Below are 26,011 nucleotides of genomic sequence, written 5' to 3'. Positions count from 1 at the left end.
TGGTCTATGACAGGTCCCTTTTCAGTAGTGGCCTGGTGAGAAAAGCTCCACAGTTAACTGTTACAAAATGTTGTCAAAGATTTTACTTGAGGTATTTAATGAAACAATGCGCAAAGATTTCACTTTTTAATGAGGCTTCTAAATAAAATGGATTTTCCTACCTTTTTTTCCTTAAAGTGATGTCATCCATATATAAAAACTCTTCATCACAATTGGTAATAAATAAACATCTGTTGAAGCCATTTATAGTAAAGCAAGGCCTTCAAGAAAGATATCCAATTTCAGTCTGTTTATTTACCACATATATTGAACCTTTTTTCATTTGTTTGTGTCTTTCGGCTTTTCCAGGGAAGGGGTCGCCACAGCGGAACTCCGGTCCGCTAATGATTGGCAGTAGAGTTTTATGTGCTGGCTTGCCGGGCCTAACGCACAACCTTCAATGAAGGAACACCCATTCACGCATGTTGCCACACAGAAGACGCTCTGAGAATCGAACGGGCAACGTCTAACTCTGAGGCGACAAACTTACAAAATGCTTGTCACAATATACCAACAATCTCAAATATGAATATCCCCTTCACAGCTTTGGCTGATGATGTAAACATATATCTTTCACTACAAAACTATGGCATACCCAAAATTTTTAATTCCTTTAAACTGTTCTTGAAAGTCTGAAATTGTAAATTAAACATACACAAAACCATTTTGTTCCCACTGAACCCTAATTATAATTTCACAGACATATCTATATTAGAGGATTTAAAAATAGTGACTCTATAAAATAGGTGTACTTTATGACCAAAATATAGATTTGAGTTTTTAAAATAACATTACCAAATATATGTCAAATACTAAAAATTAAATTACTAAATGAAATAATATGAAATTCTCTCTTTTTATCCAAAATGGTTATTATGAAAATTAATATAGTCACAAAACTACTTTTTTATGTCCTAGCATCCTTTTCTCCAGTGCCTCTTAAATGTTTCAATGATATTTTTTTCTGAATTAAGTAAAATAATGTGGTAACCCAAAAAGATTAGAAAATATATGCTAACCTGTTAGCTCCCAGACTACATATGGGTATAGCATTTCTAGACTGTTTGTTTTGTTACTTATTAATTCAGGTAGACTGCAAAAATTATAAATTAAACAACATATAACATGTAGTAACCACTATGGGTCAAGACTTGGTTTAATTACATAAATGATAACTGCATGAGTACTTATTTGTCTCCCAAATAAAACATAATTTCCCTTAAAGTCAATAATTTTTAGTTAACTTGATAACATATTTTCCAAAAAATATACATATCTACTAGATTTAGGAGAAATCTACCCTTACTAAAACCCATTAATGTAAATCCAATTTTAAATTAAATAATAACATACTAGATATATTTCACTATCCAGTATTTAAATGAAAAACAGTCTGGGATTTAATCTCCCAGAATTCTGGATCACTACGTTTTAGTGTTGCATTGCCAAATGGCTACCTCACACTTTTAAGACAAATTAATTACATTTTCCTGTCTAAGTTTGTAATTAAGGATACCTTTATTTAAAAAACTGAAAAAATGAGTGTAACTTTGCTTTATATGAAAAGCCAACTTCCTAAACATATAAATTAATTCAAAATTATAAATGCAAAAACTCCTATCATCCTATCAATTTTCTGTAAAATGGCCAGATTATGAGCAATCATTGATTAAAAAACACAAAAATTTGAGTTCCAAATGTATTACACCCAGTTTATGATTCTCAACAATGTTTATTTTAACTCCATTTAAATTGGCATTTTATAACTCAAAGTATTCACATTTATGTAGTGCGTGCTTCTCTAAAGAAGCAGATACATTAAAGATATTTTGGGACTGCATTTACTCACACAAATATAGGAAAATTTATTATATAAACTTCAAATGTTAGACTATTATGTAAAGAATGGACAAGTCAATTTACTTTTTTTTTTGTTTTTTTTTTACACATTTCCCCACAAAGCCTAAATTCATTAGCTTTGAGAATATTTATTATATTTATTTTCCATGGTTAAGTTCTGTTTCACCAAAAACTAGATGGATTTCAAACCATTAACTTGGGAGGTCTTTAAGAATGTGTCTTAGTAATTAAAAAATCTAAACCTAGTCTTATGAAATACTGGGGAAAAGTTTTAAGGATTATTTGATGTTAATATATACATTAGTATTTTACTGATATTTTCATATGATTACCGTTACATTTATATTTCTTTAGATATAACACCACTATTTTCATTTACTACTGTTGTATTACAGAGAGTCCAAGCACAAACCCATCAAATTGTATACTGTATTTTTCTATGTATTGAACCAATGTGAATTGTTATACATTAAGAATGTTCATGTTATTGTTTTTGTTGATTGTTGTTTCATACTGTTTTATATGATGTTCCATTTCTTTTGATTTTTCTAACATTAATGTAAATGTTTTTTACAAAAAAAGCAGATCTGAAGTGCTTAGTTTCATAGAAAAGAATATTTGCTTAGAACTAACTGAAGTACTTTAGTAGTCAGTGTATGGCATTTATTGCAGCAACTGCTTGCTACAATTTGCAAAGGAAAAAGAACTTGAAACACATAGTGCTTTGCTTATAGCACAAACTGTTCATGAATAGCATAAATTGGCAGCTGTTGTAGTTTAAAAAGAAGGAAGAAGACTTTTTTTTGCTTCTCAGCTTAACGTTTGGGAGTGCCAGATAGGAGAACGGCACCAGGCACCATAATAACAAACTTTACCTCTGACTTCTAGTTGGGGATTGGCATAATGGTTAAGGTATTTACTTCACAGATGTGAGATATAGGCTTTGATTCTTACCTTTGAAGGAAATTGTCTATGTTTAAAATGGCCCACAAAGGCAACTAGCCTAGTACTTACCTATGAACCTATTTGTTTGAGGGAGATCCACTATGTCTCCTCAGCTCTTCAGATCTTGCTTCCCATTAGCATAGTCGCTTGTATATGAATCGCTTTTTTCTGTTAGCAGTTCTTTTACCAAAGAGGTACAGTGTAGTTTCTTTATTCTTTCCGTCAGAGTGATGATGCAACTCTACTCAGTAATTTAGTCTTACCTGGTGTGATTCTGAAGCATTATAATGTATATGTAGCTTGCCATGGCATTATTAGTTACTTTGAAAGTATTACAGATGTTGCAACCCTGTAGTTTAAAACTATGCAAATGTGTATTGTACAGTATGCAGCTCCTTTGTAGGAGCAGTTCCCCAAAGATGGCAGTTGCTAATAATCAGTAAAAGCAGACTGCAGATTACTTCCAGTAACAGTGCTCATTTCTACAGATTACATCTAGACACACTGCTCATTCTTTCATGTATGCTGCTCCCAGTTTGTGATGAGCTACCATGATAGCTACTCATTACAAGGTATGGTCTTTTCTCTACCTTTACTAAACATGATTTTTTTCCTCCTTGGAATGTTTACCTTTCCTGGTGTCTTTACTGCAATTTAGAGTTCATTTCTTTCTGCAATATCTCAGGGACTGTCTCTGTCAGAAAAAAACAAGAAGTTGTTGGGTCACACCTTATCTGGGTTTTAAACCTTAAAAAGACACACTTAAAGAAACTTGAAGCTTGTTATAATAAAATAGCTAAATTTGGCAGTGACAGTCCACATGACACCCACCATTGTCACAGCCTAAAAAAAGCTATCTTGGCTTGAACTATCACAACTGTTATCCTACGGTCAACTAATTTTTGCACACAAACTATTTTATCAGTCCAACAGAACTCCTGCTTTACTAAACATTCTTCAACCTCATACTACCAACCCTAATCTATGATCATCAAATATTTCACTCTTATATGTGTCCAAGTCCTACAATATGGCAGGTGACTCCCTATTTTCCCACCAAGTAGCCAAAAAATGGAACTCACTGCCTCATTCTATTAGAGACATTTTCAATATAAACCAGTTTAAAACTGCATTTAAAACCTTTTTTCATAGTTCTTGGCCTTGCACCTCTTCTAGTCCAGGCTAAGTTGATATAAAACTACTTGGTCTTATTGTTCCTTCTCTACTAACTGCTTCAATTTTCAGCCTTTTTGTTCATGCACTTTTTTCCTGCTTGATAATACTTAAATTAAGTTTTCTTTTTCAATTGTTAGGATAGTTTGATATTTGCTTATCTTGTAAAGTTTGTACTGTCTCTATTTCTTACATTGTAAAATATAACTATTCTTTGTTCAAATTGTAAATAAGTCAGCTGTAGTTTACAATATATGTATTTCATGTACTGTCATATTTAGATTATAATTTTATATTTTTTTTATTGTTTTGTTAATGTGGAGCTTTTCTCCCCAGGCCTCCACTGAAAACAGATATTTATCCCAGTCGGACTTTCCCAGTAAACAAATGTAAAACAAATAAAATAAATATGTATGTGTGTGTGTGTGTGTGTGTGTGTGTGTGTGTGTGTGTGTGTGTGTGTGTGTGTTTATGTATAGCAGTGTTGGCTACTGCTATAATATATATATATATATATATATATATATATATATATATATCCCCATTTGGTAGATTATCTGGTGTTAAGGACGTAGGCTTTAACCAAAGAACTTGCAACTTTATGGTAATTGTATTTACAGGTTCATAGGTTCATAGGTTGGTACTAGGCTATCAGTCCTAGGGCCCTGTTTCTTCCCACATTATTTACTTTCCTGGACCCCTGTCTAGCAGGGCAACTGATGTGATCCCTATCCAATCATCAAGGTTCCTCTTGAAGAGGTCCAAAGAGGCACTCTGCTTGACATGTATGGGCAATCTATTCCAGAGTCTGGGGAGTCTCTGGGTCAGGAACCTATCCCTCCAGCATGTTTTGTTTATTGTGATGACAAGGTTTAGATCCCTGGGCGTGTAGCTCTGAGGATTGGGATTTCTTTAAATGTAGCATGTCCAACAGCTCTGGGTTTGACATGGCCTTGTATGTTAAGCAGAGATCGCCTCTGGACGATATGCTACAGAGTATAGCTGGAGTTTTTCATCTGCTTTAGGCCTGTGATTCTTTTAGTGAGGTATTTCTGCAGCCTTTCCAATTGTTGCAGATGTCTTGAGAGGTACATATGTATTCTATAATGGGTCTAATGAGGGATGATTACAGTGGGACAATGACCTCCTTTTTTCTGGATGAAAAGCCCTTCGTGATGAGGTGTGCCACATAGAAGGATTTCCTGACTGTTGTGGCGATGTAGGTATCGAAGGTGAGACCACTGTCCACCTGTGTCCCTAAGTCTCTTATCACACTTTCTGTATTTAGTGTACTGCCACCTATATGGTAATTCATGGATACATGTTTTTTCCCAAAGGGAATAACAATACATTTCTTGGCATTGAGCTTGAGCCCATGGCTCTGGCACCAAGCATCTGTTCTGTAAGGCCTTTTTGTAGTGTAGGTTGAAAAGAAAAGAGGTAATGGAAAGTATGTGGGTGTGTCTGTGCTTAAAGTTTCAAGTAGCCTAGGTTATTGAATAGGGATGAAATGAAATTGTTAAAATGGGGGATAAATACACTTAGCTGTGTTGCTTGAGACAATGCAAATGAGTATTATAGGAGGTTTGGTGAAATGGCCAGGATTTAGTAGTTGGTTAATAGCGGACAAGAAAGGTTTGGGGTTGTGAAAGCTAGGCCTTCACTTGGGGTTGGTGTAATAGTTTTGTTTTCTTTCTAATTTTATATAGTAGTTTGCAGTACTCCTGATGTGTTTAAAAGTTTGGAGATTTGATTTGGTTTTATTTTTGGACTAGACTTTGCCAAGCTTTATTACTATGTTTCATGAGCTGTTTAGTTGTTCTGGATAACCATAAGGCAAGGTTCTTTCAGCTGTTATAGTGTTAATTGCATTGCCTTTAACATCCTGTTTTGTCATGTCTCAGTACCACTGTGTCTTTCCCTACATGGAATTATACTATTTTATTGCAGTTAATTCTGATGTTTGTATGATAACTGTTCATATTGGAAGATTTATGTGTAAGGGGAGAGATAATGTTTGTTAGGGGTGACAAGTTTATTTGATTAGGGTAAAGATGAGTCACTGATCCTGGATTTGGATGGATGCCACCACAGTTTTAAGTGAAGAGATAATGTGTTAGGAGAAAGCCTCTTTATTTTGATTTCATTTTTGTACTAATTTACGAATAATAGTGTTGTAATGAATTAGACTGTGCTTGAGAATAAGTATATTGGTGGTGGAGTAGAGGCAAAGGGATATTAAGATGTCTACCCCTGTTTGGGTGGTAAAGCTTGAAAAGGTGTCTGGGTTGGTAGATTGATGATGGATGTATTTAAAACAGATATTAGGTGTAAATAAGTTAAATGAGCTAAGAGGAGGAAGTGGAGGTACAATGAGCATTTGTATGTAAGTCATGACATGTAAGATGGCAGAGTATAGAGAAAAGGTAGTAGAGAGCTAAGTGGAGATGTTATGTAGGGAGAGGACATAATGGGAAATGTGATATTAAATCAAGAGTTGAGATATTCAGTAGATGATAGGGTAGTTAGAGGAAGATGGAGAAGAAAAAAATGTGTGCCAGTGAGTTATTTAGAGGAAATGTGGGGAAAGAAGCTATGTAGATATAGGAGAGTAAGAAGAATGGGAGAAAAAAAGAAAGTGTAGTATAAAGAATGTGAAAAAAGGATGGTGGTAGGTGAAATTTGCTGGAGGGATGGTGCTGGAATATAGTAGAGGTGCAGTTGGGAGGCGATTATGAGGAGATCAGTAGAGGGACAGATGTATGGGTAGGAAGGAATATGTATGTGTTGTCATCATATATGTAAGGAAAATGAGTTAGAAGTTTAAGGTTATTAAATGGTGACAGATTAGGGGAGGAGACAATGTGGTTTAAATGTGGAATAAGGGGGCTTGGAATTGGGGGGTAGGGTGAGGGAGCAGAGTGAAACCAGTTGTAGAGAGGGCGAATGGAGCAAGCCTAAACCTATGCTGAAAGGTGCAGGCCAGAAAAAACAATCTACAGATGGTCACTAGTCAGGTAAATAAAACAAAAAATTGTGCAAAAACTAGTAGAATTGATATATGCGAAAGTTTAGTTGATTTTCTTTACAAATACTAATAGACTTTATGTATTTAAATTTATAGTTGATTTTTTTGATGAGTACTTATTAAAAAAAGCCAAACGCTATAAGATTAAGGATGGGGAAATCACAAGGGAGAAATGAGATAGTTTGGGTTACAGCAACACAGAAGCAGCCAAACACAGACACAAGGGGGCACACACCACTAGAATTTGGCAATCCTTTAAATAGATATTAGTACTAAGGAAAACTTTACTAGAAACAGTGCAACATTTACATTTACTAGGTAGCTGTTTATCATGGTGGCAAACTGAGGAATGAGAGATCATCCTGGGAAAGTAGGACATGTTTCCAAATAGAGTTTCAGTTGGTAAGTGTTTTATAATCAGAGCATTAAGAGAGGATGGAAGAGAAAATGAAAGGAAAGGGTGAAGACAAATGTACTTAAGAAAAGGGTTAATTTACAGGTTAAAAAACTGCAGTACTTCATCCTGCTTGTAGGGAATAGCATATAAACAAACAACTCTGTCCTACTTGTTACAAGTGTTTTTCAACAGCAAAAATAAGGACATGGCTCCCATTTACTTAAGTCCAGTGGACTTGCAAAGACTTAAAAAATGCCTGTTGCAAGATACAGAGAGGATGTAGGAGGATTACCACTCCTAACAGTAGATAGGAAAATAATTGCTTAGTGGTTGTAATTCATGTGTGGATGGCAATGTACTGTAAAAATATACAAATTCTAGCTGAGTCATAATTACTTCTGACAGCAAAAACATGAATAGAAGAATCAGTACATAGTAACAACAACAGCAGCAGCAAAATATTGTCAAAATTGGTTTCAAAACATGGAGAACAATGTATTTTGCCACTGAGACAAGATGCTACTTGGCATAAATTTGGCTGCATAGCATTGTTGTATCCCTAATGAAAGGGCACAACATTATTTAAAAATGGAGTCAAAAGTGTCTTTTACAGAGTGCATTGACTGAGGAGGGGACAGCAATACTCAGTAGAGGTGTAGTTTAGCTATGCCCCAAACCTGTGCACAGAGGTGTAGGCCAAAATGTAATGCCAGAAAAACAATCTTTATATGGTGACTAGTTGGGTAAATAAAATTACAGATATGTGCAAAAACTTATAGATTTGATATATTTAAAATTTTAGTTGATGCTCTTTACTAGTACAAGTAGAATTTGTGTTTTTGAATTCATGGTTGATTATCATGATGAGTACCTATCAAAAAATAAATTAAAAAGCCAAAAGCTACAGAGTACAAGACAGGAACTCACAAGGGCAAAAAGAGTTAATCAGGGTTACAGCAACATAGGAGCAGCCAAACATAGTCATGGGGAGGCACTCACCAATGGCATTCAGCTGTCCTTTAAAAATTATTAATAAAGAAAATCAACACTAGGAATAGAGTAATGTTTACATTCACTAAGGAGAGGTTTATCCTGGTGGCAGAGTGAGGAACAAGAAACTGTGCTGCAAAATCAGGAGGTTGTTTCCAAATGGGGTTTCATTTGATGGGGATATTAATAGTGAAAGATGGCTAGGAACAGTACATGTATATTCGCCACGTAGCTGTTTATCCCGGTGGCAGAGTGAGGAATGAGAGACCATGCTGGGAAATCAAGGCTTATTTATAAATGGAGTTTCATTTGGTGGGTGCATTAATAGACATGGGTGCAGTAAGATGAAGTACAACTTGCATAAATTTGGCTATTTAGCTTTGCTGTATCCCTGAGGAGAGGTTAAAGAAATATTCAGAAATGGAGCCAGAAGCATCTTTTACTGAGTACATTATCAGTAGAAATGTCTAAATCATTAAACTCTTTTATGTGAACATTTGATACAGACAGAGTAAACACACAGTTTTCTTTTGTAGCTTGCTGTGCTAGGAGCCTGCACCTGTGACAGTTCTAAGTCAAGCCCCTGTCCATGCGCCAAAACAGCAGCTGCATCTCGCAAGGAATTGTTCCAACTAAAGCAAGAGGTAGGTGTAGGAACTGTATAACTGTGTGTGCATGTCTGTCTGTCTGCCTATGTAATTAATTCACCTATGTTTTTCCTTTTATCTATTAGTTTTCACTAAGTAAATTAATATTTTTTTTTTTGTTATTCCTGTTCTTCTCTGTTTATAAAAAAGCTAATGCTATAGCCATTTTTCTTTGGTGTTAAATATTACAGGCCAAACTGTAAGTAGCTTCTCTTCATTTCTCTGGCAGTTCCAGCCGAGATGAGTAGGACTGAACAACTAAAGGCTGTACTTCCTAACCTGAAGGTTTCTCCAGTGCAGAAACATTCTTTACTGGGAACCAGAATGCTGCAGCTGGAACTGTCTGATGGTGGCACATCTTGATAAATGAGGGTTGGTGTTGTATGCGTTATAGGTTTGATGTGCAGGACCAACCTAGAGGAATTAGAGAGTTACCTTAAAATTCCACATCAGCTGTTGAAGACTGCCACCTGGTCTCTGGATTGTCACCTTCTCCTACACTGCCAATAAGTTGGGATTCTTAAAGAAAAATACACCTCTTCTTTCCAGAAAAGTGGGCCCATTCTGTGATAAGGGATGCTACAGTGGATAGCATGGGTAACAAGTAGATCAGCTGGGTTCCTGGGACAGATAATGGTTATGCTGATCTGAGCTAAAGAATGTTCTTGGCCCTACATTGCTCTTGTCGCATGTTATACATTTCATTGGTCACAAAGAACAAATAGCTACAAGTAGAATTTGACAAAATGTTGCTTTCTGATTTGGTTGTATTGTAAAACAACTTGTTGTGTGGTGCTTAATTTGTGTGTGTGTGTGTGTGTGTGTGTGTGTGTGTGTGTGTGTGTGTGTGTGTGTGTGTGTGTGTGTGTGTGTGTGTGTGTGTGTGTGTGTGTGTGCGCTCCTGTAATAGCTATCAGGAGTACATTACTTTGATTTATGCATCTAGCATATTGTAGACATAGAATGCATACTGTTCAATCGTGATGGGATCAACAACTAAGGTTACTCATCTTCACTGCTATGCACTTAGTTGAAAATACCTCAGTACCTGCTTATGAGGGACTTTGTCCCCCTTTGGCTGTGACAGCATCTCCTGCACCTGAGTTAAGAGGCATATTTACTGCCATTGTCCTTAATTCTTTCTGCGTGATTTTACTATCTGTATCTCATCTTTGCAGTCATTACAAGGCGGCCCCTGCCAAATGTGCAGAAAAGAGATGAAAGGACCTAATTATTCCATGCCTAGTGGTTACAGGTAGTCACCAGATGCAGATTCTAAAGTAGGATCATCACCATCTCTTCTTATACTTCTTCAGCCTTTTTGCATGGCATTCCTAACTTCTGCCTCTGCCAGTACATCAGTACTGCTACTCACTTCTGCTAATAGTGATAATCCAAGGCCTTTTTACCTGTTTGCCTTATAGTGGACATGAAACATAGAGAAAACTCCAGAAAACTGCACTGCTGAAAGGAAGGCTTGTAAACTTTATAGTCCAAGAATGTGTGGGACATGGCTGAGGATCAGAAGTCTTGGAATAAGGATTTTAGGTCTGGTTGCTACTTGAAGCCTCTTCATGTGGGAGTCTCTGCTCACTTTTGAAGTCATCCTGTGGACCTGCTTTTTCTCAGCCACTTCATTCCATATTTTTATAATGGATAGACTCCTTCCTGAGCTGTGGTCTATGGACTAAATCCAGGGTCTTAAACTCAAATTATCATTAGGGCTGTATGTGAACTAGAACAGCCAGTAGAGGGCCACAGTCTCCAAAACAAAAAGAAAGGCAGTCAGTCCAGCTATGAATTTCATGTAATAATTTCTCTTACCTAGGATGATACTGGTCTCTGTGTTGCTCAGGTTCATAGGTAAGTACTAAGCTAGCTACTCTTTGGGTCCATTTTAAGCTTAGCCAGTTGCCCTTTTTGTGCTTGAAATAACCCACCCATTTTGTTATAGACCGGCCTTACCCATCCCATGGTCGATAATTATATATTACCTCTAATGGGAAAAACTGGCATCATAATTTAGATAATATGAGGGGACCCATTCATGGGATAAAGCATTTATGAGCTGCCTCTGTCCATTAGTTGTACAGGGCGCAGTCCTGGGGTAGATTTCTGTTTCTCACTCATATCTCTAAATTGTGCTTGAATATGGACAGGGATGAACTTTGTTTTATGTGGATGGGAAGTTTATTCCAGAGCAGTGGTGTCCTCTGCAAGATATAACTGTCCCTTCAAACAGTTCTGTTGATGTTGCAGAAGAGGGTTAGATCCCTAGACTGAGTATTTCTGATGCCATTTGACTTGTTGATGTGCAGTAAATCCGTCAGTATTGGGTTGGGGGATGCCTTGTATACCAGGCACAGGTCACCTCTTAGCAGTCTGTAGGATACCTAGTATATGACAGACCTTGAGTCGGTCCATGAAGGACATGTTGTTTAGGCTTTGTTCCTGTTAGTAAGGTATCTCTGTGGGTGTCCCAGCTGTTGCATGTGTCTGGACAGGTACATGGGAAAGGGGGACATTGTATTCAATGAATGACCTAATGAGGGCTGAGTAAAGGGGATACAATGACATCCCTAGATCTGGGCACAACCCCTTTGTTTATAAGCTGTGCAGTACAGAAGGACTTTCTCACAATAAAGGACAAATGTTGGTCACAAGTTAGGTCATTGTCCTCATAAGTTCCCTAATCCTGAACAAGTGGGTCATATTGTCAAAGTGGTAGTTCCCCGGGGTAGATGATTTCCCAAAAGATACAGTAATGCATTTTTTGGCATTTAGTTTCAGTCCATGATTTTGGCATCAGTTATTTATTTGACACAAACCTTCCTGTAGGATGGCCAAGTCATTTTTGAGATTCGGTGACTACTTCTAGCTTTCAGTCATCTGCAGACATAGTCAGCCAGAGCCCTTTGATGTTGGCTTTTACTTCATAAAAGTAGATGCCAAACAGGGGAGGTCCCATCACAGAATCCATCAAAGACCATGAGTTTGAGATCCCTGGACTAAATGTTGTATGGCAGAGGAAGCTAATACCACCTAATACCCTCTGTCCTTGGGGAAAGGGTTTATATATGATGTATAAGAGCTGAGGGTGGTACTAATGTCTTTCATTATGCTTTTCTTTTCAGTATCCCAAGGTGATGGATTACCACTCCTTAACTGCTTCTTACTGAAATTGGTACACCTTGTTTGCTGTAGCATAGACTAGATCCAGGCCTGCTGAATCTAGCTTTGTTTGTATAACTTGAGCACTAATCCAGGCATTCTTTAAAGTATTCAATTGTATTTATTACTGCTTGGTAGTAACTTGATTAAAGTGTAGCTATCATTCTAAGTCTTTTGGATTAAGCACTTGGGCTTCAGACCAGTTGTTTCACATTAGGAAGGTTTGTGGCCTGCACTGTGGTGGCAGGACAGGTAGCTTACATCCTTCTAAGTTGGGAACTGCTGATTGAGGGCTCAGTGTCTGTTATTCTAAAAGTGTATTAGTTCTGGTTTAAGTACTTGGGCTTCAGGCCAGTTATTTTACATTAAGAGGGTTCGTGGTCTGCACTCTTGTGGGAGGAGAGGTTGGACTCTGCCCTTCTGAGCTGGGAATTTCTGGTTAAAGACTTATAGTGCCTGCATATTTGAACTGTTTCTTACTGAAATTGGTACACCTTGTTTGCTGTAGCATAGACTAGATCCAGGCCTGCTGAATCTAGCTTTGTTTGTATGCTTGTTGTTTGTTTTCTTGTTATTTCCCTGAAACGCTAATTCCACCTAAAATGCGGCTTTTCAGTGCTTCTGTGGATCCCTAGTGATATCTGCATTGCTTAATGTACTTATTTCCTTGTTTCACTTGAAAGAAAGTTACTATTTGTCATTTTTGCATTTAAGTTACCTGTAACACATTGCATTTAAGTTACCTGGCACTTGCTGACTAAGTCAGCACTAAAAAATTAAAAGCACTACACCCTCACAAACTCCCCTTGAGTACCTTGTTCCCCATTGGCCCTTTTTTCAATTATAAAGGAATTCCCAATACTATTCTAGCATGTCCAAAGGTCAGTTGTCAATCTCCTCTCCGGACCAGCTGGTGAATCTGGGAATCTTGAGGCAATGTTACAACTGCCTCATGTACACAGACAACCCTCTCCTCCTCCCAACAAATTCCAACACATGTGAGAGATGCAACCATATAGCCAAACTGGAGGCTAAGCTCTCTCAACTCAGTACTGGCGTAACCAGTCAGGAGGAGAAGGAAACCACACTCACTACAATTCCAGTCTCACATAGACCTACCACGACAGCAAACCAAACACATAAACACACAAAAACATACTCGGAGGCTCTAAATAAAAATCTGCCTAAGCAGCAGAGACCTCCAAAGCAGACACCCAAGCAACCGCTACCCCAAAACAAAACACGTGCAACACATAGCTCACAAAGCCAGTGTGCTGAACAGTCACAGCCCTTAAGGCTAAACAACACACCTGATACACTTGTAATAGGTGACTCTATCATCAGGCATACTGACGTCCCGCTCACCAGGCTGAACAAGGAGAAGTTCACGGTGAGCTGCCTGTCGGGCGCTAGGATTCGCCACATAACACAGGCACTCAGGTCACTGCAAGGCAAGTACAAATATGACTCAGTCATTGTCCATGCTGGTGTGAATGACCTGAGACGTACCTCCCTGGACTACATGAAAAGAGACATAGAGGAGCTCTCTGAGCATGTAGCCCAGGCCAGTATGACCCTGACCTTGAGTAGCATCTTACCCTCACCAAGAATGATGCCACAATATGAAGACAAGATGATCAATTTCAACAATTGGCTTAAGTATTGGTGTCATTCAAAGGGGATCCAATGCCTGTCAGCCTGGAATGACATGCTCGAAAAGCCAAGATGCTTCACTAGGGACGGCTTGCACCTGTCACCCCTGTGCTTTCGGATATTGGCAAAGGCTCTTGCTACCCCCATAGTGCCTTTTTTAGGCAAGGCTCAAAAGACAAACCCAACTCCATAGGTATCACAAGGGATAAGAAACTAAGAGTAATGCTACTCAACGCCAGAAGTCTAAACCTCAAGATGCATGCACTCGAAACTCTCCTTAGCATGGAGTACATCGATATCTGTGCAGTAACAGAATCCTGGTTCAAGGCTACCGAGAGCACCCCAGCACTACCAGGTTATACCTCATACCATGCTTTTCGGCCCCATAACTTGGACCGAACCACAAAAGGAGGGGGAGTATCAATATTCGTCAAAGCTACCCCCACCTACAGGTTGGTGGCACAGCACGAAGCATCAGAGACTATCCATGTGCAACTAACAGTGGGTAAAACTGCCTTCAAGTTTATAGCCTGCTACAGACCACCCTCCCAAACCCAGGAACCCCACTCGGCCTTCCTGAGAACACTGGAAAATATGAAGGTCTCTCCAAACACCATTATATTGGGCTATTGGGCGACTTCAACTACCCAAACATAGACTGGGAGCATTACGTTAGCTCCAACACCCTAGCCCAAAGGTTCCTAGAATTTATAAACTCAAATGCTATGGAACAACTTGTTACCACTCCCACAAGAGGGGAAAACATACTGGACCTGATCATCACCAACATGGGGACTCTATGCTCCAGACCAGAAGTGTATCCCTCACTGGTAAGATCAGACCATAAACTAATCTCACTGGATATTCACATCCCGACCCCACCCCCTGCCCAGAAAACCACAGTGAAAAACTTCTCTAAAGCAAATTTCACACTCCTCAAAACCGAGGTGGAATCCTTCAAAGCCCCAGGGCCTGTGGAAAATATGGCCCAGACCGCAGAATCCTTTATAAATGCATTCTATGAACACCTTCAGGAATGCATGGATCATGCAATCCCAAATAAACCAAGACCCAATCCTCTAAAGGCAGACGTCCTGTCTGGTGGACCCCAGCCATAAACAAACTATACAATAGAAGGAGGAAGCTACTACATGATAGAGCAAAATCCCAAAAAGGGAAGGCATCTCTGATCAGTATTAGCAAAAAACTACGGGCACTCATAAAATCGTCTAAGGCCAGCTTCGAGAGAAAAATTGCACAGGACACTGAGGAAAATCACAAGGCTTTCTTTAGTTATGTTAGGAACCTGGTGGGGAATTCCCAGATATGCTCAGAATTAGTCCAAAATGACAAAAAATACACCGAACCCAAAGACATTGCCAACATCCTAGCTGACAGGTTCAGCGCAAACTCCCCCCCCCCCCCGTCCCCATCAAAAGGGCAAATATCTATCCCAGCAGAGTGCTACCCCCCTGACATCTCAAATGCTCAGGTAAGAGCCGCCCTCTCCAAAGCAAAAAACACAGCATCAATGGGACCAGACGGTGTCCCAGGCTGCATCCTACATGAACTCCAAGAAGAGCTAAACCCAAACATAAAACTACTGTTCAATCACAGCCTTACTACAGGATATGTACCCAAAGAGTGGCGTACAGCAACAGTGGTCCCTCTCCACAAAGGTGGTGCCTCAACGGATTCTGGAAACTATCGCCCCATAAGCCTGACTAGCTTGGTCTGCAAAGCTATGGAAAGGATCATCATGGACCTCATAAATAAAGATATTGGGGACCTACAGACACTGGATCCTACCCAGTTCGGCTTTGTTAAGGGCAGATCCTGCCTCTTAAACCTGGTCGATTTCTTTGAAACAGTCACCAAGGCCATTGACGAGGGAAGGTGGTCCACACAGCCTACCTGGACCTCGCAAAGCCTTCGATACAATACCCCACTGGCATTATAGATAAGCTCACCAGCTTAAATATAAACCCCTATGTCACTAGATGGGTTGCAAACTGGCTCAAGGACAGAACCCACATGGTTAGAATTGCTGGAGCCATGTCAGACTCCAAACCAGTTACAAGTGGCGTCCCACAAGGCTCAGTCCTGGGACCTCTCTTGTCTGGTATATATTTCTCGGAGGTACAGGCCAACACAGAAGGACTGTGGCTGACCAAGTTCGCAGATGACTGCAAACTGGGCGCCATAATCGACTCTCCAGCCGACACAAGCATCCTCCAAAAGGGCCTCATAGAAACAGACAACTGGTGCCAGAGCCATGGCCTCAAGCTAAACGCCAAAAAGTGTATAGTCATCCCCTTTGGCAAAAACAAAATGTCCACAAATTACCACATAGGTGGTAATCCATTAAGTACAGAAGAAGTAATTAGGGACCTGGGGACGCAAGTTGATAGCAATCTCTCATTTGACAACCACGTGGCCAAAGTGGTTAGAAAAACATTTTATATAGCCCTCATAATCATGAAGGGATTCACATCTAGATCAGGGGAGGTTGTCGTGCCTCTTTACTCATCCCTCATCAGGCCCATAATTGAGTACAGTGCCCCTTTTGGGATGTACCTTACCAGACACCTGCAGCAACTGGAAAGACCCCAAAAGTACCTCACCAAGAGGATCAAAGGACTCAAACAGATGCCATATGCTGCCCGGTTAAAGAAACTCCAGCTCTACTCAGTGGCATACTGCCTGCTCAGAGGTGATCTGTGCCTGACGTATAAAGCCATGTCCAACCCGGAATTAATGGATATGCTGCACCTCAGAAAATCCAAATCCCATCGAGCTACGTGCTCGAGAGACTTGAACCTCAGCACTGAAATAAATAGGACATGCTGGAGGGACAGATTCATAACCCAGAGGCTCCCTTCACTCTAGAATAAAATCCCAGTCCAGGTTAGGCAGAGTCCCTCATTGACTCTCTTCAAGAGGAATCTTGATGAGTGGATGGGAGATTGTAGGTTTACCCCGAGTATCACTTCTGTGTCACTGTTAGACAGAGGCACAGTATACTAACCTCGAAAAAGGGCATAGCAAAATTTATTTAAAATGGGTGGCGAAAGCCAAACACACTCTGGCTAGGCTTATAAATGCCCTAGGGCAGATAGCCTAGTATGAACCTATGAACCAAAGTGAAGGATATGTTGTAAAATAGAATTTCAGATGGTCCTTTTGTAAATATCCCATTTTTTCTGTCCTTTTTCTATGATAGCTATCAGCTTTGAAGGGAGATCTTTATTATGACTTAAAATATGAAAGAGCGTCTTGTAACATGTAACACATAGCAAGCAGTATTACTACTCAAGATTTGTTTCTATTGCTATTAGACCTGGAAACTTCTACAAAAATACAGTGATGTTGTTTGCCCTTATGACAGTATCTGTGCTTGCTAGGCAGTCGTCCAAGTGTTGACATTATGCTTACCAGGAACACGTTGAGTCTTGAAATATTACTCTTCTGGGGGATGCTATTTTGACACTTTGGAAATATCCAGATTCCAGCTGATTGTCCTTAAAAGACAGGTCATAGTTTGATAATTTTCACAGAGTTTCATTCTCATTTGGGGAGAAATTTTAAAAATAAATGTATTTCTTAGTTTATCTGGACAGATTTGATAAAATAACATATTTTGCAGCTATCATAATTCCTAGGACCTTTTATTATTTACTATACAGGGCCCAGTTTCAAGCTTCCTTGGCTTTACAAGCTGTTTTTCTCCTCCCTAATTTCCCAAACAGAAAAATTTGGGAAACTATTTTTTTTAGCTTCCAGAGGCAGTTTTCAAATAGCCATAATTAATATTGATACTACCGACAATACTTGCATTATTCAGTTCTTCAGGAATTTGCTCATGTAGAACTATCTGGCTGCTTATCCTTCTTCCATTTGGAGCTGTGAGATTTGATTTTAAGTTCTTCCTTCAGAGGGGAGTTTCAGTTTGAACATGGAAATCAGCAACTGATAAGAGAAATTCCTGCAATATGGGGTTCCTGATAACGGAATTATATTATCCGAAACATACGTTATGGTAGGCTCAGGTCTTCTGTAAGATGTAGTTTTAGTGTTACCATTATAAAACAGCTTGCCATTCAGCTCTTTTTCTCCTTTGGATCTTTCTGTCAAATGTTCTGAGTTTGTAGGTTAAGCATTACAGATCCTACAATATTCCTGGCTAATGCAAGAAAAGCTGTGCAGTCGCATGGTACAAGACTATGAGGAAGGCTTTGCATACTTAATTTCAAGCACCCTCAGACCAGTGGGTGCTAGGCACTGTAATGCTCTGATACTTTCACATGTTAGTCATGTCTTACCCTTATTCTAGTGTTATTCTCTGAAATTATTAATCCCTGTGCAAAGCTATGGCTCAAACAGTTTTTACATGAAAAAGTAGCAGTAATGTAGGTCATTTGCTGGGATGAAAGTGTGCGCTGTACTCCTGGTTAATCCAAAGTTCTGCAGAAACCATGGGGGTTGGAGGATCAGACATATTTTCTGTTTGAGTGCCTTCAGCATTCACATAAGTTATGCAAATTTTAAGTTGATCACATTGTAAACCATCTTTCTTCTGCTTGTTGCAGAATTATATGATGATTTTTCAGACACATAAAAGGCAAGGCATTGGACCTCTTGGTAGAAGGAGACCTGATAATGCCATCAGCTATCCTTTTTAACAAATAATAAGGGGAAATTAAGGCTCCCTAAGACTGGAAGTTAGGAGATGTAATTTTCATTCACAGTAATGAGATTCAGACAGATGCTGGAAACTGTTCGCCTGTTTGGTTCATTTCAGTTTTGGGGAAGATCATAAAATCGCAGTTAAAGTAAAGTAGTTTGAAATATCTTGAAAAAAAGCATGCACAGGACCTAAGGTAACATAGATTCACAGAAGTAAAGTCATGCATACAAATTTAGTACAGTTTTCCATATAAACTTAATGTTTTCCACTTTTTTAAATAACTGTGCAATGGCATTGGTAGAAAATAATCAGCTGCTGGTAGATTTTTATTTTATTTTTTTATTTGGCAGAGAATTTTTATTGTTTGAAACCTCACCTACTCTTGTAGCTTTCAAGAGTTACTTCACTAATAAATCTCAACATTTGTTCATTTAACACCTATTCTGTTAATTAAGGAACCACTTAACTGTACATTTTAAGCACTTCTGTTGGGAGGTTGGCATAATGGTTAAGGTGTTTGCCTTGTAGACACAAGGTGCAGGGTTTGATTCCCACATGGGATAATTGGCTAAGCTTAAAAAATAGCCCACAAGGGCAGTTAGCCTAGTACGAATCTATGAAACATGACTTGATTAAAATATTATATTATTCTTTATTGAACTTATATAAAAAAGGCATTCCATCAGTTGGCAGCAACAACTTTAAAAGGGGACATCAGCACCCTTAATATTTCATATATGTAAAAGTGGCATTTATAGTTTCAGTATTCTGTCCACTGGGAGTAATACAGTTAAACATTAAATAAATATATATTTCCTTATGCTGATTCATTTCTCAATTTCCTTGTTCCAATTCCTTTGGAACATAGAGTGGCAAATCATCCCACCAACTTGTACCTCCTTTTGATTTTTCTCTCTCGCTGTCTTCTCTTTTCTTGTGTACCTCATTCATTATGATCATGTACAAAAACTGCATTCTATAAATTTCACTACGTACAAGTCTGTACTGCAGTGCTACGCATTTTGCTATTTATAAAGCAGTTACTATGTTGGCTTTACTTTTTATTCTCTTAGCACATTGTTACTATTTTGCATATCCAGAGCTGAAGCTAAATATGGTCCATAGAAATTAGTATTCCATTTTGGTTAACAAATTCAGAAAAATCTGACTGATGCCTTTCACTACGTGTGCCAGCTAGACTCAAACTCTTGGTTCCTAAGTGTTCTTTTTGTGTTCAAGATATTTAAAGTGTAGTTTTATAATTGTCTTTCCTATGTGCCATTTTAAAGGATTGTATACCTGTAGTATGCACAGCCCTTACTGCATTGACGTCAGAGTGCTCACATAAGTGAAACAATATCCCCATTTGTCTCAAATATTCTCACTTGTGCAAGTGTATATAGAACAGTCAGTGCACAGATATGGGCCTTTTCTTTCTGGCATCAAGTCTGATTGTATTTCAGATGTAAGAAGATAGATAAACCCTGCATTTCTTTGGGGAAACATTCAACCTCCTTGAAAAATGCTACTTAAAGAGTTTCATCCGACAACATATGTGCCATTATTTGTGCAGAATTTTAAACACATTATCCACAAAAGGGATAAATTCCATCATGAAGTGCAGATCTTTATTTGTGGCATCACTGATTTGTTCTAGCTTGCTGCTGTTCTTGTTTAGCAAATAGCCTCCTACTTGGTTTATCTTTTTATGCCATCCTCTCATTGTTCTTTTGTAGTAAGTCACTGTAGTATTCTCTTTCTTACAGTGTTTCAAAACCTACACAGACACTTGCTGAAAGATAAACTTGTCAGCAGTTACCACACAGGACTAAAGCTCTGATCAGTTAATGAGGTGATGTCCTTCAAGAATGCAACTGTAGTCATAACATGTGGGTTGTCCTGCCTTAGGCAGCCCTCGGTCGGCCGGATTCCAAAGTCTGGGTCCGACGTCGGCTGATGTCGCATTTCTCTCCGACGTCAGAGCGGCTGGAGTACATAAGCATCAGCCGACGCCATTTTCTCCAGTCTTTCTTGCCGAGCAGTGCCCGAAGCAGAAGCAGTTCGCAAGTGCCGGTCGGTCAGCTCCTGTATTCTACGATACCGAAGTCATCAAAAAAGTTAAGTACCCCGTTGGGGACCTTTTCTTGCCTCAGCCGATGTCAGAAATTACTGAAAAAGTTAACAATTGTCTTTTTTGTGGTAAACAAATACCTCATAAGGATTTCCACTCTTACTGCCTCCCTTGCCTGGGCCCAGACCACGACGTCTCGGCCTGTGTAGCCTGTGCTCGCTTCAACAAGCGCACTCTCAGGCGCCGGGCGGAGTTCGCTTAAGATTTTTCGCGATAATTTTGCTTACACCATGCCGCCGGATCTTCCGACATCGCAAACTCCCAAAAGCAAAAGACCGGGACCGACATCCTCGGCCCGCTACCACCGACTCCACGCCTAAACCTAGCGCCAGTGCTCGTTCCTCTGAGACGGTCTCTCCACCGCTCGAACCGAAGACACCGCATTACCGACGACTCCGATTCCAGACATTACTCCGACGCCAGTTATAGATTTTCCTCTGGATACCGAAACCGAGGAAATGCCCGAGACCATTACTGTAGACAAGGTCACTCCTGCACGTGGAGCTGCCAGGCCCCCTATGGCCATGTCTATTAAGGCCTACTCTAGGGCTAAGGCAGCCAGCAAAACAAAGCATATTACTTCTAAATCCTTACCTCAGCCGACTCCAGAGACACAAATTATGTCCATGGCTGCTGATTTAATTTCCATGATTAGAGGTTCACAGGCCCATCCTGAGAGAGGATACCAGCCTCCTCCTGATAAAAGGCCCCGGGCTGAACCCTCTGAGCCTACTCCTTCAGATGAAGATTCTGAGGGATCTGTCCACTCTGACAGCCAGGAAGAGCTCTTCCAGACCTATGAGGACTCGGATGCAGAAGATTCCATCCCCTCGGCCTCCCCTCCTGAGGATATTTCTTTTGGGGAAGTTCTGCACACCATGAGGGAACACTACAAGTGGCAAGGTCAGGAATATTCTGATTCTAGGAAACGCCTTAGGTCTTTCCTTAAAAAGCCTCAGCACAGGCCCTTAGCTATTCCTCCTGTACTTGATGTTCTGGATGATTTGTATTCTGACTCTAGTGCTACCCCTGATTCTCTTCCTCCTGCTCCAGCCAAGCCAGACAGGTATTACAGGGTCCCAGAAACTCATTCCCATTTATTCAGGGCCCATACTGCTGATTTGGAAACTATTTCACAGGGGCCTAAAGGAGTTTCAGCCTCCACCTCAAAAAATCCTTTGCCCTCCAACAGGGAAGCAAGGTCATTAGAGAGATGGGGCAAAAAGGTTTACACATCCACTACCTTATCTATGAGAGCTTTAAATTGCCTTTTTCATATGTTACAATATCAGGATTTTCTGTTAGAAGATTTACAAAAAACATTAGCCTCTCCTGATCCTTTAGACAGGAAGACTTTGCAGGAAGCTGTACATAACACTCAGCAAGTAAGCAATCACTTCCTGCAGTGTGGATATGATGCACTGGAAGCTTCATGTAGGGCAGCTATGACAGGGGCAGTCATTCGTAGACATGCTTGGTTAAAAGATCAACCTCTGCCAGATCATGTAAAAGCAAAACCTCTGGATGCACCTTTGGAAAAGAACAAGCTTTTTGGTACAAATGCTATGGATGTGTTAAAGACCATCGAAGAAAAAGCAAAATCAGTTCAGACTGTGAAAGATTTCCTCCAGGTTCAACCCCCCAGATTCAGTAGGAATTGGCCTTCGAAAAACTGGTCCTTTCCTAATCCAGAAAAGTTTCAAAGGGGTAAGAACAGACGTGGCCGAGGAAGAGGCCAATACAGAGGCCCTTACAGGGGACGACAATGGCAGCCAGGAAACCAAAGAAGTGAAGCAGGGGTTTCACCTGCCCCACAACCACAATCTCAATGACTTTCCTGTACTACCGCCTACCAGGGAACAACTAGAAGCTCCCTTGGGCGGGAAATTATCTCTGTTTGCAGAAAACTGGCACAGACTGACAAAGGACAAATGGATTTTGGACATTATAGACCGAGGATACAGGTTTCATTTTCACACCTTACCAAGAAAACAAGGCATGCCAAACCTACCACAAAATCAGAGGGCAGAGGCTATCAAGCAAATCACTCTGCTGACTCGAATGAAAGCAATAGAAAGAGTTCCGCAACAAGAACAAGACCAGGGGTTTTACTCAAGACTGTTCCTTGTTCCAAGAAAAGAATCTCAATGGAGACCAATACTGGACTTGTCCGCATTAAACACCTTTATCATAGTACCAAAGTTCAAAATGCTGACTCTACAGCAACTCCTTCCCATGCTGGGCAAGGGGTCGTGGCTGATTACTCTGGACCTCAAGGAGGCATACCTGCATGTCCCTATCAGACACAGCTGCAGAAGATACCTCAGATTTCTTGCAGGGCCAGAGCATTATCAATTCTCAGCATTGCCATTTGGCTTATCTACTGCGCCGAGAGTATTTACAAAATGCCTGGCTTCAGTAATTGCTCATTGCAGGCTCCAGGGTATACAAATTTACCCGTACCTGGATGACTGCCTCATACAAGCGGACGACAAATTGATGTTGACAAAAAACCTGGATTATGTCATACGATTACTTCAAGCTCTGGGATACACAGTCAACTTCCAAAAGTCAAGACTGCAGCCATCCCAGCAAATAATCTTCTTAGGAGCCAAACTAGACACAGCCTCTCTCAGATGGCTTACCTGACAGAAGACAAGCAAGAGAAGTTAACTCATTACTTCAAAGGTTTAGCAAAACTCACCCAGATGACTGCAAGGAGATTCCTACAGGCCCTGGGTTACATGGCATCCTGCATTCTCCTGGTTCCATTAGCAAAACTACACATGAGAAAGCTTCAATGGTACCTAAAAAGCATTTGGTCTCAACACAGCAACAACTTGGAGACAATCATACCACTCATTCCATGCCTGCAAAAGGAATTCCTATGGTGGGCTTTGGTGAGCCAGGCAAACAAAGGTATGTCATTCAAAAAACCACAGATAACACAGACCATGACTACAGACGCCTCAGACCTTGGATGGGGGGGGCGCACATGGAAGGCAGGTGTATTCAAGGACAACGGTCTCCAAAGGAAACACATCTGCATATAAACCAAAAGGAAATGCTGGCAGTAATGCATGCCATCGAGGCCTTTCAACACCAACTCCAGCAAGGCCATTTAATGATACGGACAGAAAACACCACTGTGATGTGGTACATAAACAAGCAGGGGGCACCCACTGTTACCCCCTTTGCAGACTGACAATGCAGCTGTGGGAGAAATCACTGAGCCTAAACATCCAGTTACAATCCCAGTTTGTTCCAGGAAAAGACAATGTGTTGGCGGACAGCCTAAGCAGGAATTTCACAGATCCACACGAGTGGAGGTTACATCCGAAGGCCTTCAGACAACTCACTTCGACATGGGGCAAGCAAGAAGTGGACCTATTTGCCTCTCACCTCAACCATCTTCTACCAAAATTCTGCACAAGGACATACCATCCAAAAGCTTGGAAAATAGATGCCCTCTCATTCAACTGGAACTCCCTAGCAATCTATGCATTCCCACCTCTGCCACTGATGACCTCAGTATTACTAAAGATCAAAGCAGAGAAGCCCAAGGGAATCATAATAGCTCCGGATTGGCCAAGACAACACTGGTACCCACTACTACGGAGCATATGTCACACCAGGAGGTGGGCCCTCCCCCAGTGGCCTCTACTTTTGACCCAACACAATTTCGAAACACTGCATCCAAATCTTCAGACACTGCAGCTAACAGCCTGGGAGATCCCATAAATAACTTCAGCTTCTCTCTCCAAGGAAGTTCAGCGGATACTAACAGAGGCTCGAAGACCATCCACCAGAAAGGTTTACTTAGCAAAGTGGAAAAGATTCAGCAATTGGAATACCAGCAAGGGACATGATGCATCATTGTTGAACATCCCACTCATCTTGGAATATTTGGCAGATATGTCAAAGAACGACCTCTCATATTCTTCCATAAAGATACATGCATCTGCTATTTCAGCTAGATACAACACCGATCCTCCTATTTTTTCTCACCCCTTACTAAGACAATTCCTCAGGGGAATCAAGAACATTACTCCACCAAGAAAGGCCCCAGTGTCAGCCTGGGACCTCAATTTTGTCTTAGAAAAACTGACTCTACCTCCATTTGAGCCAGCAGCTTCAGTTGACTTGCAATTTCTCTCATGGAAGACAGCTTTCCTGTTGGCAATTACCTCAGCAAGAAGGGTTTCGGAGCTACAGGCCCTAATGGCAATACCACCCTTTATTATTTTTCATAGAGACAGGGTTTCATTAAGGACCAACCCTACTTTTATGCCAAAGGTGGTATCTAGGGTTTCTTTAAATCAAGCCATTCATCTGCCTGCTTTCTTCCCCAATCCTGAGAATAAGGGGGAAAGACTGTTGCATACCTTGGACATTCACAGACAACTTCGATACTACCTGGACAGAACCAAGGCCAGTAGGAAGTCTGAACAACTTTTGTAGCTTACGCCTGCAGTCCAAGGAAAAGCAATTTCAAAACAGACTGTTTCTAAATGGATTGGACATTGCATCAAATTCTGTTATTCCTTTCATGGAAAGACTGTTCCAGCCAATGTCAGACCACATTCCACCAGAGCTACAGCCACCTCTACAGCATTCTTAAGAGGGGTGCCTACCAAGGACATTCTAGAAGCTGCTACATGGAGCTCCGTGCATACATTCTCCAAACACTACAATCTCCCTCTATACTCCAGATCCAGAGCAGGCTTTGCTTCGGCAGTCCTGCAGGGTTTGATTGCCACTCCATCCCTTTCCTAGAGCATTCCTCCTCCCCCAGCTAAGCTATGGTATTCTACCCACATGTTATGACTGCAGTTGCATTCTTGAAGGACATAGTACAGTTTTGTACCTACCATAAATGTAGATGTCCGATAGACATGCAACTGCAGTCGGATTTTCCCTCCCTCCATACCCCTCTATGCCTAGGGTCCACTCCTATCCCTGTTACTCTTAGCTGGGGATATCTGTTATGGTGTATTTGTTTTATTGCTCATTTATTGGTTTGGAATCCTGTTTTGTCTTCCAATTTGATTACAGCCTTCCTTGGAGGGCACCTGGCATCTGGGGCAAGAAACACTGAAGAAAATGGCGTCGGCTGATGCTTATGTACTCCAGCCGCTCTGACGTCGGAGAGAAATGCGACATCAGCCGACGTCGGACCCAGACTTTGGAATCCGGCCGACCGAGGGCTGCCTGAGGCAGGACAACCCACATGTTATGACTGCAGTTGCATGTCTATCGGACATCTACATTTATGGTAGGTACAAAACTG

General features: G+C 40.4%; 1 protein-coding gene across 1 annotated transcript in view; it reads left to right on the top strand.

Moving 5' to 3' along the window:
* The window catches only part of CCDC125 (coiled-coil domain containing 125), a 1,485,470-nt gene that overhangs the window by 1,168,684 nt on the left and 290,775 nt on the right, over positions 1-26,011 (top strand). Inside the window, exon 8 of the mRNA XM_044063882.1 lies at positions 8,969-9,076. Within this exon, the coding sequence (XP_043919817.1) occupies positions 8,969-9,076 (108 nt within the window). The remainder of the gene's footprint in view (positions 1-8,968; positions 9,077-26,011) is intronic.

This window comes from Protopterus annectens, chromosome 2.part2 (genome assembly GCF_019279795.1).
Source record: "Protopterus annectens isolate FY-2018-M chromosome 2.part2, PAN1.0, whole genome shotgun sequence".
In the NCBI taxonomy this organism is placed as follows: domain Eukaryota; kingdom Metazoa; phylum Chordata; order Ceratodontiformes; family Protopteridae; genus Protopterus; species Protopterus annectens.
This window is presented reverse-complemented; position numbering and strand designations above follow the sequence as displayed.